General features: G+C 35.3%; 1 protein-coding gene across 2 annotated transcripts in view; it reads left to right on the top strand.

The window, feature by feature from the left end:
- The window catches only part of LOC105484316 (myotubularin related protein 2), an 86,046-nt gene that overhangs the window by 30,347 nt on the left and 38,683 nt on the right, over nucleotides 1-17,016 (top strand). The window contains exon 2 of one of the 2 annotated variants that reach the window (XM_011745822.3): nucleotides 7,598-7,703. In XM_011745822.3, coding sequence (XP_011744124.1) covers nucleotides 7,598-7,703 — 106 coding nt within the window. Of the gene's footprint in view, nucleotides 1-7,597; nucleotides 7,704-8,176; nucleotides 8,251-17,016 lie in introns of those variants that run through there. The other variant, XM_071075491.1, reaches the window with a different exon arrangement.

The following is a 17,016-nucleotide window of genomic DNA, read 5'->3' as shown; positions in this document are numbered from 1 at the left end:
ATCTTTTTTCTGTGTGTGGAAAAAATTTTCATTTCTCTTGGGTTTATTTTTAAAAGTGGAATTGCTGGATCATAGGGTAATTCTGTGTTTCACCTTTTAAGGAACTACCAGAGTGTTTTCCAAAGTGGCTATACCATTTTACATTCCCACAAGCAGTGCATGAGTGTTCCGATTATTCCACATCTTTGCCAACACCTGCTATTGTGTTTTTTAAAACATTTTATAGACAGTATAGTGTGTGTGAAGTGATAACTCATTGTATTCCCCTTGCTTTTTATTAGCTAGGCTTTTAAGCCTGGTATTTAGATTTCAGCAAATTACAGCCTTTTATCTGTTTAGTTTGAAAAAACTACTTATTTATAAAATATGCCTTGTAGTTTCTCAAGCCCTTTATTTTTACTTTTTTTCCCTTTGTATGTGATTTCCAAAGCCTCAATCTGATTCATTCACTCATTAAAGGCCCAACCTCAGTTTCTTCTGTTTCCTTCATTAGCACTTGGAGCCACCTGAAATAGTTGATATTTGGCCATCTGACCTATAAAAATAGCAATTTCAAATGGTCCAACTTAATACATTTCTTGGCTTCCTCTAGTCATAATTATTACTATTTCCTTTGGGTTTTTTTTCCTCCTGGCCCTTGTTTGTACCTCTCATGGTATTATTGATATGCTTGTATGGTATAATGTCTTTTATTGGGCAGAAATCTGAAGTGCAGAGGCTGTTTCATAACCCAATGTTTTGTATATAGAAAGGGCATGGTAATTGTTAAAATTTTTTTCAAGGAAGAAAAGAACATGAAAATGGTTTCTTCATGAAATTATCTTGTGTAATTGGAGTGTGTGTCAGTGGGAGTAAACAGTTTTGGGAAATGTAGAAAACAGTAACAGGCAAAAGGAACATTCGATTTTTACTCATATTTTCTCAGTGAAAAGTTATTATTGGTGATGTAATTGTGTACCCTCTTCCATTGGTACTGTCTTCTTCTTTTTAGTCCTTTTTAGAACTTAAGAGCTTTCTTTATATAGAAGAAAAGTAATTTTAAGCAGTCAATTTCAAATTGGAGTTACTTTTCTTCAAATTTTCAAGAAACTCTTTTGGTAACTTTAATCTTCTATGATAGTTTCACTTTTAAACTGCATTTGCAATGCCAAGACACGTGCTTCCATAGTGGGAATAATATTTATTTTTCTAATACTTTGAACATAATGCCATTCAAGAGACGTAAGTTCTTATTTCATAAACATTAGGCCACTAATTATAGTTCTTGCCTTAGAACTTTTGCCATTATAATTTTATTCATGTAGCTAATCTGACTTGAGGGATAATATGTGTGCAGTAATACTCAGTTGTCATAAATAATAATAGCTACATGTGCCACGTATTCTGTTTTCAATGTTTTACATATTTTATTTTGAGAAGGTTGTTTGCTCAGATTGTAGTAAAGAAAGAATCTTGAAATAGTAAATAATAATAATATGTGGTGAGAGGAGCTTTTAGGTGAGTAAATGCAATATAATGTTACAGGTATTATGATAGAAATATGTACAGTGTACAGTAAAAGAAGCAGTAGTTACGTCTACAAAATAGATGGGACACAAAGGGCATGGAAGATTATAAAGGACATTAGAGACAGAGACAATAGGATTATCAAAGGCACAGAGGCATGAAATGGCTAGAGAACTTAAGAAATCTGCAAGCCATTCCCATTGGTTCCAGATAAGTAAAAACTACAGCTGGATATGTAGAACAAGGGCCAGATTGTCGAAAACTGAGTGTTATGCTGAGGAGTTTTGGCTTGATTTGGTAGGTAGTGAGGAATCAATGAAGATTTAAGCAAGGGATTGATATGATCAGATTTGGGTTTTGGAAAGATCACTTTGGTTTTGGTTTGGGATGATATATTGGATGAGTTGGAGAAAAGAGACAAGTAATTTGCAGTAGTCCAGAAAAGTGGTGTTAGGATGATAAAAAGTAGGATAGAAGATAGACCCAAGGGATGGTACAGAAATAGACTGTACAGGACTTTGGATTGATTGGATGTGATAGCTGTGTGGGAGAAAAGGATAGTTATGGTTTAAAAAAGTCACTTGGGGAATGGGAGAATCATTGAGCACTGTGTTGGGCCTAGCTGATGTTTCTAATTATAAGTCTTAAGTGGCCCCAGTTTGAAGATTTCCTTTACTAGTAGCCAAGAAAGATGGTTATGTTGGTCCACATTTAGGGATTAGCAGGACAGTCATGGCTAATGGATACGGATATAGGGACACTGATGGTTAGGAAGGGAAGTGAAGTGGGCAAGGGAGGGCAATGAATCATGAGGGATAATAAAAAATAGAGATGTTGAGGGTCTGGGTAGCTCTACTAGGTTGAAGATGAGATGAAGGGAAAGCTAAAAAAGTTAAATATTTAGAAAGGGTCAGCATCAGGTCAAAGATTAATTTCCTCAAGTTTAAGATTATGGTGGCAGGGTAATTCCCAGAAATGATAAAGTCCAAGGTGTAATAACAAGATGTACATTACTGAAGTGGGAATGTGTATGAGGGATATAGGAATTGAGGAATTTTGAGCTAGATGGTTGATAGTTTATGGATAATAAAATTCCCATAATGATGGCAGCTTTGGAGTAGAAAGAAATGCTGGAGAAGAAAGTGAGCCAGATGAGAAGACCCTTAGTGAGTGAGGAGGATGGGTGGGTGGATGATAGTAACAAGGAGGTTGTATACTGAAAAGCCATGAACCTTAGAGGAAGAAGGCTTTTATATATGAAGATGCAAAAATAATACTAATGCAGAAGCCTGAAAGTTCAGCTGGGAAAATGCTTGTTTCATCTTTGGGCATTGTTAGATGTGGGAAAAGAAAAAAGTCTCTTATTAAAGTCTGCAGGGAAGTGGATTCCTGTGAGGGAAGGTCAGTTGAGGCAGAGGTGAAGGGGAGAATCCTGTTAAAGATGTAGGGGAGTTTATTCACTGTGGACAAAAACATTCAGATGAAGATTAGGAAGAGAGTTAGTAGTTGAAGAAGGCTTGGACAGAGAAAAGTGGGGTATAGGAAACACACAGTAATATGGTAATGAACATATGCGACAGAGTGTTGAGTAGAAGTTTTAGCACGTGGAAGAGAGGCCCAGGTTGACAAGGAAAACAGGAATGTTTGGATGGACTGAGGTGAAGTGTGTAGGCCTAGGAAATCTGAGGACCAAAATGGTATCGGTTACTTAATGAAGTTAGAGACTGCAGTTTCTGCTCCAAGTTCAAATGCCTTGCTAATTACAAGATTCTTATTCTTTGGAGTTTGTAATTTAAAAAAGAGGTGGCCATGTAACTGAAGTTCTCTAGTCTAATGTGGGAAGTGTTAAGTGCAGTTATAGATAAAGTCTATGAAAGTGTAGAAGACTGAGAGTTTAGTTCCAACTGGAAGACCTTCTTGGAAGACTCCAAGACTTCTTGGAGAAGCTAGGTTTTTAAACCAGGTCTTAGAGGGTAGGTAGGATGTTATTAAATAGATTAGGGTAAAGGAACATTCTATTTTGGAAAGCCCTGAAGCAAAGGCATGAATTTTGGGAAATACAGAGCTTGTTTGTGGAACAGTTCATAAAAAATAAACATAGAGAGCTTGACTTCAAGATGAGCAAGGGAGAAGTGGAAAAAAAGCAGTGGAAATTAGCGTGTGTTATACCGGTAGCTATGGTGACTACAAGCATGTACAGAGCCAGTATGACAGAAGAAAACAAACAACTACAGAAAAGAGAACTATGCATCCTAGTGTGCCCATGGCCACCTTCAGTCTGAGTAGCTGCTAAAGGCAGCACTTCACGTTTATACCAGAAGTTTTAACAGTTCTGCTGCGCTTGTGTGCGCCTGTGTGATTACTCGCTCTCTCACATGCTGTCTCCCTCTCGTTCTCTCTCTCCCTCTCTCCTGTGTGCTCTCTCTCCTCCCTCTCTCCCCCCCTCTCTGCCTCTGTGTGTGTGTGTGTGTGTGTGTGTGTGTGTGCGCGCGCGCGCGCGTTTCTGCCATAATCACGAGAACAGTACTATGATGTATTCCCACACTGTACCCCTCCAGCTCCTCAGTATTTGCCTGGAGAGTGAAACCCTTTGTAGACTGGTTACACAGAAATATACATTAGTGCTTATTCAACTATAACACTGTGGATCATAATATCTGCCTGTGTTTATGTGTCTGAAAAGAGAAGGTAATAATTAAAGGCTGTTTACCACACTTTGGCTTGAAAGACTGATTCTTTGAATCTGAGACTGCAAAGTACAAGTTCCAGTACCTGGATTTGTTATTTTCTCTCTCTTAAATTTATTTACTTTATGCTTTGGCTCTAAAGAGCCATTTGGTTGTTTTTTTTTTTTCTTTTTTTTTTTTTTTTTGGTGACAGAGTCTTGCTCTGTTGTCCAGGCTGGAGGGAAGTGGTATGATCTCAGCTCATTGCAACCTCTACCTGCCAGGTTCAAATGATTCTCATGCTTCAGCCTCCTGAGTAGCTGGAACTACAGGCATGTGCCACCACTCCTGGCTAATTTTTTATTTTTAGTAGAGAGGGGGTTTCACCATGTTGCCCAGGCTGGTCTTGAACTCCTGGGCTCAAGCGATCCATCCTCCTTGGCCTCCCAAAGTGCTGGGATTACAGGCGTGAGCCACCACACCCAACCAGAGAGCCATTTGGTTTCTTGGCGCTACATGCTACAATAGTCTTTCTGTCAGTATTATTCTTCTAGGTAATACACTTTCTATAATTTCAAGTTATATTCAATTGCCTTTAAGAGGTTTTCTGTTCTCCCAGAAGGGCATATGCATATAAAATAGCATTATACATTTGAACTTGCCATAACTAGACTTTTTGAGATGTTGATTGCTATATTGTGTTTGACTGTATAGAACAGACTCTATTGCAGAGATTTTAAACATTTTAGTTCATTTATTTTATTACAAAGTTTTTATTTTATTTAATTTTTTGAGATGGATTCTTGGCATGTTGCCCAGGCTGGTCTCAAATTCCTGGGCTCAAGTGATCCTTCTGCCTCAGTCTCTCAAGCATCTTGGACTACAGGCACACACAGCCATGCTCACCCATTTATGTTACATAACAAGAATTCCAGAGGTAGAGAGTTGTTGGCCTAGTGATGCTACAAAAACCTATGCTCATCCTATTCTTTGGCTCCCTGTCCTCAGCAGGCCAGCATCTTGCTAATGTTTATAAGATGGCTCTTGTGTTTCCAAACTTTACATTCTTATTTCAGGCAAGAGAAATGGGAAAGGATAAAGACTGCCCTGCTGTTTCTGCTCCTCTTTATTAAGAAAATAAAAGGTTTCTATAATCATTAGCAGATTTCCCGCTAAATCCCACTGACTGGAATTGACTCACATGGCTCTCCTAGCCACAAGGAAGAGAATAGCAAGCCTCTTATCTTCAGCAGGGCACAATCTACCCTGATCAAAGTCAGAGAGAAAGGGGAATTTATTTGAAGTAGGAAGCTAACAATGTCTGTCAAAGTACTGTGCTTAAAATTTGGTTATTTTACCTGTTATTTTAAGGAAAATGACATTTAATCAGAATTTAGATACAAAGAAAAAGGAAAACATTCACAGCCTATCACTTTTTCTTTCCTTACATTATAAAACTATGTAATATAATTTCTTATGACTACTTTTTTGTATAATAGTATAGGTTGTTGGAAATACTATGTTGTGTTTGCACCAGAATACCACTTTTCATTCATTTAAATGAAGTGACAATTTCTTTTCGGGGGAGGTGATTTGAACATTGTATAAGTATTTTAGATATTCTTGTTATAGACAGGTTTGTAATGAATAAATGGAATTTGTTTTAAAGCTAAATGGTTCTTAATACTATCACAACACAAAGGTGAAGTATTTCCTCAAAATCTAGTGAAAAAAATTTTGACTTCTGGTATAAGGAAGACTTTTAATATGTTTTAGAAAAATACATTTTTGAAAATCTGAACTTAAAGACTCAATTCAAGGTATTTGAGGTTTTTCTACCATTGATCTTACCTTAAATAATTTTAACTTTGTTTTACTGATAAGAGGAAATGAATCAGTTATTCAGTTTGTGGCATATTGTCACAGATTTTAAAATTTAACAAGCATAATACATATTAACAGTGTACACAGGTCCTAAAGTAGATTTTGTGGAAAATAAAAAAGAAGTACAGGCTTGAGCATGGTAGTCCATGCGTGAAATCCTGATACTTCTGGAGGCTGAGTGAGAGGATCGTTTGAGGCCAGGAGTTTGAGGAGAATAGCCTGGATAACATAGTGAGACCTCATTTCTCCCCCGTGCTCTCCCCTCCCCCCAAAAAGACATAATTTTTGTTCTTGGGGCACTAGTTGGTGAGATAAAATAAACAATGAAAGTGTGATCAGGTATCAGAAGTTTGGCCAGGCACGGTGGCTCACACCTGTAATCCCAGCACTTTGGGAGACCGAAGCAGGTGTATCACTTGAGGTCAGGACTTCAAGACCAGCCTGGCCAACATGGTGAAACCTCGTCTCTACAAAAATACAAAAATTCAAAAATTAGTCGGGTGTGGGGGCAGGTGCCTGTAATCCCAGCTACTCAGGAGGCTGAGACAGGAGCATTGCTTGAACCTGTGAGGCAGAGGTTGCAGTGACCCGAGATCGCACCATTGCACTCCAGTCTGGGTGACAAGAGTGAAACTCTGTCTCAAAAAAAAAAAAAAAAAAAAGCTCTATAGGAATTTAAGAAAGTAAAAGTAACTGTCGAGTGATTACTTATAATGGAAGAAGTAGATACTTAAGGCAGGGCTGTTTGATGTGGTGGGAAGGTACAAGGTACAAAGAGCTTCTCTTTCCATCTTTATCTGTTCTTTTATCCATTCAGCCTTATTCAACTATTTGTAGTGTCTGAGATGTTCTGTAGACTTTGATACTTCTATACCTTTGCATTGCCTTTTGTTAGTTTTTGGAATTTCCTTGTTTGTCTGATGATCTCCTATCTTTCGAGACTCAGTTTGAATATCATCTCCTCTGAGACATCTTCCCTGAACTTTCTGGCCAGAATTGGCTGCTTCCTTTTCTTTTCTCCCGTAGATACTTGTATGTATGTGGGGTGTTTGTGTGTGTGTGTGTGTGTGTGTGTGTGTGTGTGTGTGTGTGTGTATGTGTTTCTATTTATAGTCATCACATTGCACCACTTATTTACTTGTCTGTGTCACAAGCTTGTGAGCTTCATGAACATGAGGATGATGTCGTATTTATTTTCAAATCACAGTGCCTGGTGTAGTGGTTTTGTACATTGGACCACTTAATGAATGTTCTTTGGATGAATGAATGGATGGGTGAATGGATAAAAAGAAGGAATTATCCTGGAGTGTCTTCATGAGTACTGGGAGTCTGTCCAGAGGGAACTTAGATCGTAAGAATACTTGACCCAGCAGGAATAGTTTGTAATTTGTTAAGATTTAGAAATAAGATTGAATAGGCAAAGCAGAACTTAGTTGGCTGTGGGAATTTTAATAAGTATTGGAGTTATATAAAATACAATGTCTGAAACTGGTCTTTGAAGCCGCCACTTTTCCAACATACTGTACTTTTGTATTTTGTAGTGCCTCCACTTCTCATTCAGAGAATTCAGTGCATACAAAATCAGCTTCTGTTGTGTCATCAGATTCCATTTCAACTTCTGCTGACAACTTTTCTCCTGATTTGAGGGTATGTATACTATTTTAAAATTCTGATGAAGTACTTTCTGTTAGATATTTGTGGCTAATACTATCAGTATAGCTAATTTAGCAGGAGATACTGATGGAGTATTCTCATAGACCCTGGTTTACAAAATATCACAGAATAGGCCAGCAAATTTGGAATGCTTACTTATTTGTAAAAGAAAAATGTGTAATTCATATCTGAGGTTGATCACCTCTAAGTTCTTTGCCAAAAGATGATTAATGAATTTTTTGTGGTATAAAAGATTTTTATGATTATTCTCATAATAGTAACCAATAATAGCTAACATTTATTGAATACATACTGTGTGCCAAGCATTGTTCTAAGTGCTATACATGAATTATCTCTTGTAAAACATTCACCAATTCTGTCACCAGTCTATGGATGATAATAACTTGTAGAGATTAAGTAATGTGTCCAAGATCTCATAGCTAATAAATTCTATTGCCGGTGTTCCAGCCCATGCAGTCCAGTTCGGGAGCTAAGTCACTTAAACACTGTGTGATAGTTCCTACACATCTCATTATAGTTTGTAAGTATTCCTCTATTTATTAAAGGTCTTGTTTCTATGAAATTAACCACATTAGCGATATCCTGTAGCACTCTGTACATTTCTGGATTCATCTACTTTTCTATAACTGCTTGTCTATGAATGATTGAAAAAATGAATTATATGTGTAGTGCTAACCCTTTAACCTTACTTCATAACTTTTTTTTTTTCCCTAAAAAACACAAAACAATAAACATTTATTTCTCATGGTTCTGGAAGCTGGGAAGTCCAAGATCAAGGTGCTGGTAAATCCATTATCTGATGAGGGTATGTCGTCTTGTATCCTCATATGATGGATAGCATGTCAGAATCTTTTTTTTTTTTAATTTTTATTATTATACTTTATGTTCTAGGGTACATGTGCACAATGTGCAGGTTATTCCAAACAAGTGGCTGCTTTCTTACTGGTTACACTTACACAATTTTAGCTACAACATTGTTTTCCTTAAGGAAGTCATTTGCTGTTGAGCATATGTTGAGGATACTTATATCATTTTCATCCATTTCCCAGAATTCAACAAGAAGAAAACATCTGTAAAATCTTCTGCATATTTGTCATTACCTTTTGTGAAATTTCATAAAATATTTGGGAGTAGCATGATTTTAAACATCACTAAAAATTAGAAAGGCTTATCTTCGTAATCTGGATATATCTTGTGCTAATTATGAAAACGTCATGCTATCATTAGCTGTTATCTTCATACAAAGGGCAGGGTTCATTGTTAATAAGAATGGTTATAAATCCGTTGTTGCTTCTCAAGTTGTTACTATTTTAAAATATATGTATCTAACGTTTGTTTATTCATTACATTAATAAAAATCCACTAAGGGCTGATAGACTTCTTAATAATTTTGAAATGTCTTGGCCTACTTCTGGTCACATTTCATTAGTTAAAAGCATCTTTGAATAACAACTAACCTCATATTGTCACTGATAAAGAACTCATACGAGGAATGAAGGAATGTCACTTTGGCTACTTGCTTATGCCTATGTTCTACCTGCTGTTTCTTGTCTGAGACGTTTTAAACCATTTGTGTGTACTTGTGAGTATTAGTTTAAACTACTTAACTTGACATACATGTGAAGTGCAGTACACTGCAGGATGCTGAAAATGGATAGATGAAGGAGGATTCTCCACTGTCAACTTCTCTCTGCATGTAGACCTCCATCATTTCCTCAGGACAACATGAATATCATAAATAGTGAATGACTGGCTTATATTTGGACAGAATGAGGGCCATAGTGCATAATGTTAATCTCTATATAAAATATTTTAAGGTTTTCTAATTTTTCTTAAACTTTTAATTTTAGAACAGTTTTAGAGTCATAGAAAAATTGCAAAGATTGACAGAGTTCCCATCTACTTTGCATCCAGTTCCACCCATTATATTAGTAAGCTACATTTGTTCCACATAATGAACCAATATTGATATGTTATTATTAAAGTCCACACTTTATTCAAATATCCTTAGTTTTTACCTAATGTTCTTTTTGTTCTAGGATCCTACCCATGCAGGATGCCACATTACATTTAGTAGTTATGTCGTCTTAGGTTTCTCTTGGCTGGGACAGTTTCTTAGACTTTTCTTGTTTTTGATGACTGTATCAGACTGTATCTTGTTTTTGATGACTTGATGGTATTTTATAGACCATATGACATTTTACTCATTATTCAACTGGGGTTATGTGTCTTGGGGAGGAAGGTCACAGAGGTAAAGTGCCATTTCATCACATTTTATTAAGGGTATGTACTATCAACATGACATCACTGCTGATATTAACCTTGATCACTTGGTTGAGGCAGTGTTAGGTTTTTTCACTGTAATTATTCCCTGAGCCCCTCCCCTACCCACATACTGTACTTTTCGGAAAGAAGTTGTTATGCACAGCCCACACTTAAGGAGTAGGGGGTTATACTCTACCTCCTAGAGGGTGGAACATCTAACAGCATTTTTTTGAATTCTGCATGGGAGAATTGTTTCTACCATTTATTGATTTGTTTAATCTTTTATTTATCTTATGGATTCATGGATATTTATTTTATACTTTTTGTTACAATCCAGAACAACTTTATTGATTCCAGCTTCAAATCGAGAGTTCTTTCAGTCAGATCTTTTGTTCCTTTGCCATACTCTCATCATTGTGTTTTTGAACCCTTGCTTATTTTCTGGCCTGACAAGATGCTCCAGACTCATAATATATATTTCCTCTCTCAGTTCTAGAATCATCATCCAGTTTTCATAGGAGCCCTGGTTCCTTTTTTTGGAAAACAATATCTAGCCACTAGGTGTGTTTAGTTGTGATTTTTTTTACAAAAGAAAAAGTAACAAAGCCTTTTTCTTCTGAGGCAAAAGGTCATTTTGCACATGTACAATTTTGAGATAATACAATGGGTAGGGTGATTATAAATGCACATTTGTCTGGAATAGACCTCTTTATGCCTGTTGTCACTTCAGGTTTAACGTTGGACTTAAGTGTCCTGAATTACATGACTACCTTAGCACTAGGTTACAAAGGGAGTCTGTCAAATTTATACATCAGCTGTGTTTGCAGAGTTCAAATGTATCCCCGTTAGTGCCTTATAATTTAGGATCTTTCACAATTTAGGAAGACCCTCACATTATTTTTATTTGCTGAATAAGCAGATAGCTGTTAGATTAAGGAGAATATGGTTTTAGGCAACAAAGGTTAACTGTTCTTTCCCTAGGAGAGTGCCTAAAGGGGCAGAGAAAAAAGGAAAAGTACTATGTTGTTAAGCTACATGTTACCCATTTTTCTCATTTTTAAAGGTATCTTTAGTTGTTAAATATATCTTTACTTGAATTATAGTCTTCACTTGCTGGAGGGAGATGAATGAGTAACATTAAATTAAATGTTAGTATCGTTTAAAAAATCCAGCCTGATTTCAAATGTATATGTGGATTTCTCTTGCGGGGAAGGTTGGGGTGGGAGAAGGGATGTGCTTCTGATAATTAAAAAAATGTCTAGCCTGCTACTGTGGTAGATATTCATACATGACTCATCTCTTTTAACTTTCTCAACAATCCTGTGATCCAGTCGTTATTATTCCCATTTGACAAATGAAGAACCTGACAGTCAGAAAGGGTGAATGAAATCATGTGCTTAGCGGCACAGTTGGCTGTTGCCCTTATTTTGTCTCACGTCATTCATACTCTTGTAGGATACATTACTGGGAGAGACTCCTCCCACAGTTTTGCTGCTAAGCTTTTTTAAATGCTAAATGAAATTTTCTTGATTAAAAAGGAATATCTTTTATACATTTTGGGGGATGAAAATAGTGGTTTCAATATTACTTTCTTAATAAATATTTGAGAAATGCTTTTCTAAGTAACCAGAAAAGGAGAGTTTTATAACAAAATTTGATTTCCTTTTTCAATTTTTTAAATTGACGATGATTGCTTTTCATGTGTATACCTTTAGCAACCATAAAGTGGTAGTGTTTTAATTACAGGCAAAACTAACTGCAGACAGTGATGTGTTGCATTTTGACTGACTATGGTTTGGCTCTTTATATGTATGATGAAGGGTTTGGTGTAGCGTTATTGAAAATTATCATTCACAGATGATTTGAAGTTGGTTAACCTCTAGGCTTCCAGTTCTTCACACAGCCTCATTGCTTATTTGTGTCCTGAGCCTTCACATTTTATAAGCTCCTTTAGTAACAGCTTTTAAATAGAAAGTGTAGAGAACATAATACATTGAAAAGCTAATCCAGTTTCATTAAAAAGATTAAATTGTGTAGGTTTTTTGCTATAGGTACTGTATGATGGCACTTTCCTGAAAGGATAGTGCCTTAGTAGATTAACAGCTAAATATGAAAGCTTTTTCTATTAAGAATTTTGTATTCAAACAAGATTTGTTGCCTCTGCATTAGTAAAGCAGAATGGAAAATGGGCTGGGGATGGAACTAGTGTAGATATATGTTGAACTTTGATTTTTCAAGTGGAATTCTATTTGTATTACTTTTTTGCCTTGTTATCCTTGTTTTTATGGAAAAAGTCTTATAGAGATGTAATCCGGTAGATGTATTTCGGAAAAATTGGGCACAAATCCAGGCTTTGTAAATGGAATTATGCTTTTCTGGTGACATAATTGTAGTGTTTTCTCTTTGCTTCAGTTGTTCTCCCTCTGGAAGTAAAACTTATTTAATTTCAGTTTTAAAACTTAAAAATGTAGTATTCTTTTATGTAGAATTTTAAGTAATGCATTTTAAAGAAATAACTCATTTGCAATTTTTAAAATTAGGCTTGTTTTTACTAGAACGTATTTCTGAAGCTGGCCACTTAGTAGAATTAAGAACCCAGGGAACTTATGTCTGGTTGTTTATTTGCTCACTGGAGAATAAATCCCATAAAATATAGGATTTTAAAATTCAAATGCATAGCTTCACTTATTTGTAAGTTATAATTTTTATAGCGCTGGGTTTTAATTAAAGTATGTGCCTCAAATGGTGGTTATTGAAAGATAAAAGTCAAGCTATGTAATAGTTCCTTTCCTTTGTGAAGCCTGTGGTTTTATACCAATGTTTGTCAACAATTCAGAATTAAATATTAAATAGAATTATGTCTTTTATGTCTTTGTTTTAGATATCTTATGTACATGTATATGATAAAGGATATATTTTGTTCATAACCATCTGTCTTGTCTTGAAGTATGTAATAGCTTAAATCAGGCAAATGTGTCTATATCTTCAAAATTTATGTTATGCATATTTCCTTTACAAACTAAAGGCCAGAAATAATTGGATTTTTTTTTTTTTCAAGAGGGAGTCTCACTCTCTCCCCTAGGCTGGAGTGCACTGGTGCTGTCTCAGCTCACTTGCAACCTCTGCCTCCCAGGTTCAAGTGATTCTCCTGCCCTAGCCTCCCCAGTAGTTGGGATTACAGGTGCTTGCCACCATGCCTGGCTAAATTTTTGTATTTTTAGTAGAGATGGGGTTTCACCGTGTTAGCCAGGATGTCGATCTTCTGATCTCGTGATCCACCCACCTCGGCCTCCCAAAGTGCTGGGATTACAGGCGTGAGCCACTGCACCCGGCCAATTGAATTATTTTTCAGTTAGACTATGTCCGTGAATGTGATATTAACATGTACTGAAAATATGCAGATCTATTTAGAATGAGTTAAGGTGTCTCATAGAGCATATGTTAGATAGTAAATAGTGTCTATCACATAATGATTATTTTAATAGAGAAGAAATGATTGTTAGCATTTATTTATGATTAACATCACGACCTCCCTTACCAACAATATCAACTCTTAAGAATCTAGGAATTGAAAAAATCAACCTTAGCCAGATAAAGGATATCCATCAGAACTCTACAATAAGCCTCATACTTAATAATGAAATACTAGAAATATGTTCATTAAGCTTAGAAACAAGATGATTACTATCGCCACTTTTATTCAGCATTATGCTGGAAATCCTAGCCAGTAAAATAAGAAAAGAAAAATAATAAATGATACAAGAAATGAAAGGAATAAACAAAACTTTCATTATTTGTAGAGGATTGTCTGTATGGGAAATCTGAGAAAATCTATATACAAACTACCAGAACTAATTATATAGCTTACCACTGTTGCCGGATATAAAATAACATAAAAAGATCATGCTTCTGTACATTAGCAAAAATGTTTAGAAAATGTGATTTAAAGAAGATCCCAGTTACAACAGCAACAAAAGTACTTAGGAATAAGTTAAAATGAGATATGGAAGAACTAGATGAAGAAAGTTATAAAACTTTATTAAGGAAGCTAAAAGAATATTCAAATAATAGGATGAGTAAATTCAGTAGTCTGGAGATGCAAAATATTTTCAAATATATCTGTTAATTGAATATAATTTCAAAAAAATTCAAAAGTTTGTTTTGCAGAACTTGGCAAAGTTTTAGCTGACTCTAAAATTTATGCCAGGGTAAAAGGTCACAATTAACCCAGAGGAAAAATAAAGTGGGGAGATTCACCCAATCAGGCATAAAGCTAAAGTAAATCAGAATAGGAATAAAGCAGTCAAGTTTAGGAACAGACTGATGTTTGTAGGAACTCTGTATGTGACAGATGTAGTATAACAAATCAGTGGGAGAAAGAATGAACTATTTGGTAATCAATGCTAGGTTGGCCATGTTTAAAAACAGAAGAGGCTGAATTTCTAACTCATGCACACCAACTGGATTCACTAGATTGAAAACCTAAAACTGAAAATAAAAACTTTAAAATTCTAGAAGAAAATATATGACAATATCGTTATGATTTATGATATCAGGAAGAATATTTAAAGTAAGACTCTAAAGTATTAACTTTTAAAGAAAAGCTTGTTATTTTTATTGTGCTAAAATTTACTAACTTTAGTGACAAATTCCGTATGTGAAGATTATGAAAAGACAAATCACATTTTGGGATAGTAGACTTGCAAAGAGTATGTGTAACTGATAAAAGATTAGTACCCAAATATGCAAAGAGCATCTACAAATTAATAAGAGAAAATGCAATCCAACAGAAAGTTGAGAAAGTCTATGAACAAGAAATTCAAGGAAAAATATGTACATAATGTTTAACCAATATATTTTAAAATGTTAAACCTCACTATAATCAGGGAATCAGGGATATGTCATTTTTAAAGCAACTGAAAAAACCTGTTTCACATTCATCATATCAAAACAATTAACAAGTCTGATAATATCAAGGATTGTTTGAAAAGTGGGGCAGTGGGAATTCTCATACAGTGCTGAAACAGCCACAGTAGAGAGAAATATAGCAATATCTACAAATGCTCATTCTTCTTAGCAGTTCCAGTTTTACTAATGTAAAAAGTCCCACATTTATTCCAGGAGACTGGAATAAAGATCTTACTTATACATTATTTGTGTGCATGATAAATGTACATTATTTGATAATAAATTGTGGTATATTCTATGATAGAAGGTATCTAGCTAAGTAAATTTTAATACACAAAACATACTGTATATTGATTATAGACATATATGCAGTTGAGAAAATACAAGCTCCTCCTAAAACACACGAGTAATGGGTATCGAGTATCTTACAGTTTCCCTCTTGCTTCACCACATCACCAAAGGCCTGTTTACCTCAGTTCTTTTTACCTAGTACCTTGTACATGTCTGACTTACAAAAAAATTACAAGGTACACTAAAAGGCAAAATTTATATATAAGAATTATAGCTTTCTATTATAAATATAGTAATATAAGAGAAAGAAAAATTCTATAATAACAATTAAAAATGTAAAATATCTAGGAATAAACAAATATGCACAAACTATGTGAAGAAACTTTAAAACTGCTGAGTGGTAAAGATGAATACTTAAATAGAAAGACATACCTTGATTCGAACAGAAAAGCTCAGTATTTTTAAATTTTAATTTTTGCTTATTCTATAAATAATATAGTTAAAATTTGACAAGATAATCCTCAAGTTTGTAATGACAAGTCTAGAAACAATATAAATGCCTTTCAGTGGGGAGGATGATTTTAAGATTATTTATATGTTTACTATTGAGTATGTGCAGTCTGAAATGAATGGTGGATCTCCATTTGTTTTTCAAGATAGATTAAAAATCCAAGGACAGAAGAACATTGTGAATAATAATCTCCCATTTGTTGGCGATAGTAGGTGGAGTGATAGAAGAGGCTGTGGGTACATAAAGAGGTGATACTAGTTAAGCACAGGTAGAATGGAAAGAATGAAGACATGTTTGGAGGCTATGTGAATAATTCCAAGTAAAAGTTGCTAAAGGACATGTACTAGGATAATGACATAATGCTTGGTAAAAAACAAATCTGAAAAAATTATAAGTGAGTGTAGTGTACACAAAGCTACCTGAACATTGCAGATTATGGGGAGAGAGGAGTCAAAGATAATGATTCCAGGTTTCAGATCTGGTGACAATATGTGGTTCCTTTCTCATCTGCCCTCCCCTCCTCTGTGTACTTTGCTGTTCCTTCTTTTATAAGTGGGGGTAATGCTAAAGTTTTCTTTATCCGTTGTTTTCCCCACTCTCTTTCTTCCACATTCTCTTTCTTTTTTGTGGTTTCAGCTGTCATCTCTTTTTGGATGACTTCCACATTTTTACCTCTTGTTCTGATCTCTTTCTCAGCCTGTGGTCCTTCATATCCCTTGCTTGCTTGGGATGTTATGTTATGATCATGGTCTTAGTGTAATCAGACATCTGTTCAATTCCGGCCACTGTTGGGAGATATATGTCATCTTGGAAAAGTTCCTTAACTTCTATAAGGGTCAATTACCCCATTTATAAATGAGCATTATAACCTTTCAAGAGTGTTAATGGCACTGAATGAATAATGATCTTCTAAAAACAGTACATAAACTGGGCTCATTCTCCTTGGTATGAAGTGAAATGAAAGAAATTTAGATAATATATCTATCTACCTATCTTCTGTTTTTCTTGTTTTGGGCAGATAATCTATTATAAGCCATCATTTATTGGAAAGGACTGTCTGAAGTATAGCTCAGAAGGACATCAGAAGGTGTGGGGCTAGTCCTTATGGATGGAAAAGTGGGGCTACATTAGTGGTGTGGGAAATGAAAGGAAGAGACATGACAAAATGTAGAAATAGATTAAATACGAGAGTCAAGGAAGCATTAAATTATGACTTAGCTGATGTATAGAATAATGTGTTACCCTTTAGAGATACAGGAAGTTTTTACAGAAAAGTTAAGGAATTGACATTCCGTTGAATGTACCTTGTGT

Source organism: Macaca nemestrina, chromosome 12 (assembly GCF_043159975.1).
Source record: "Macaca nemestrina isolate mMacNem1 chromosome 12, mMacNem.hap1, whole genome shotgun sequence".
NCBI classification, from domain to species: domain Eukaryota; kingdom Metazoa; phylum Chordata; class Mammalia; order Primates; family Cercopithecidae; genus Macaca; species Macaca nemestrina.
This window is presented reverse-complemented; position numbering and strand designations above follow the sequence as displayed.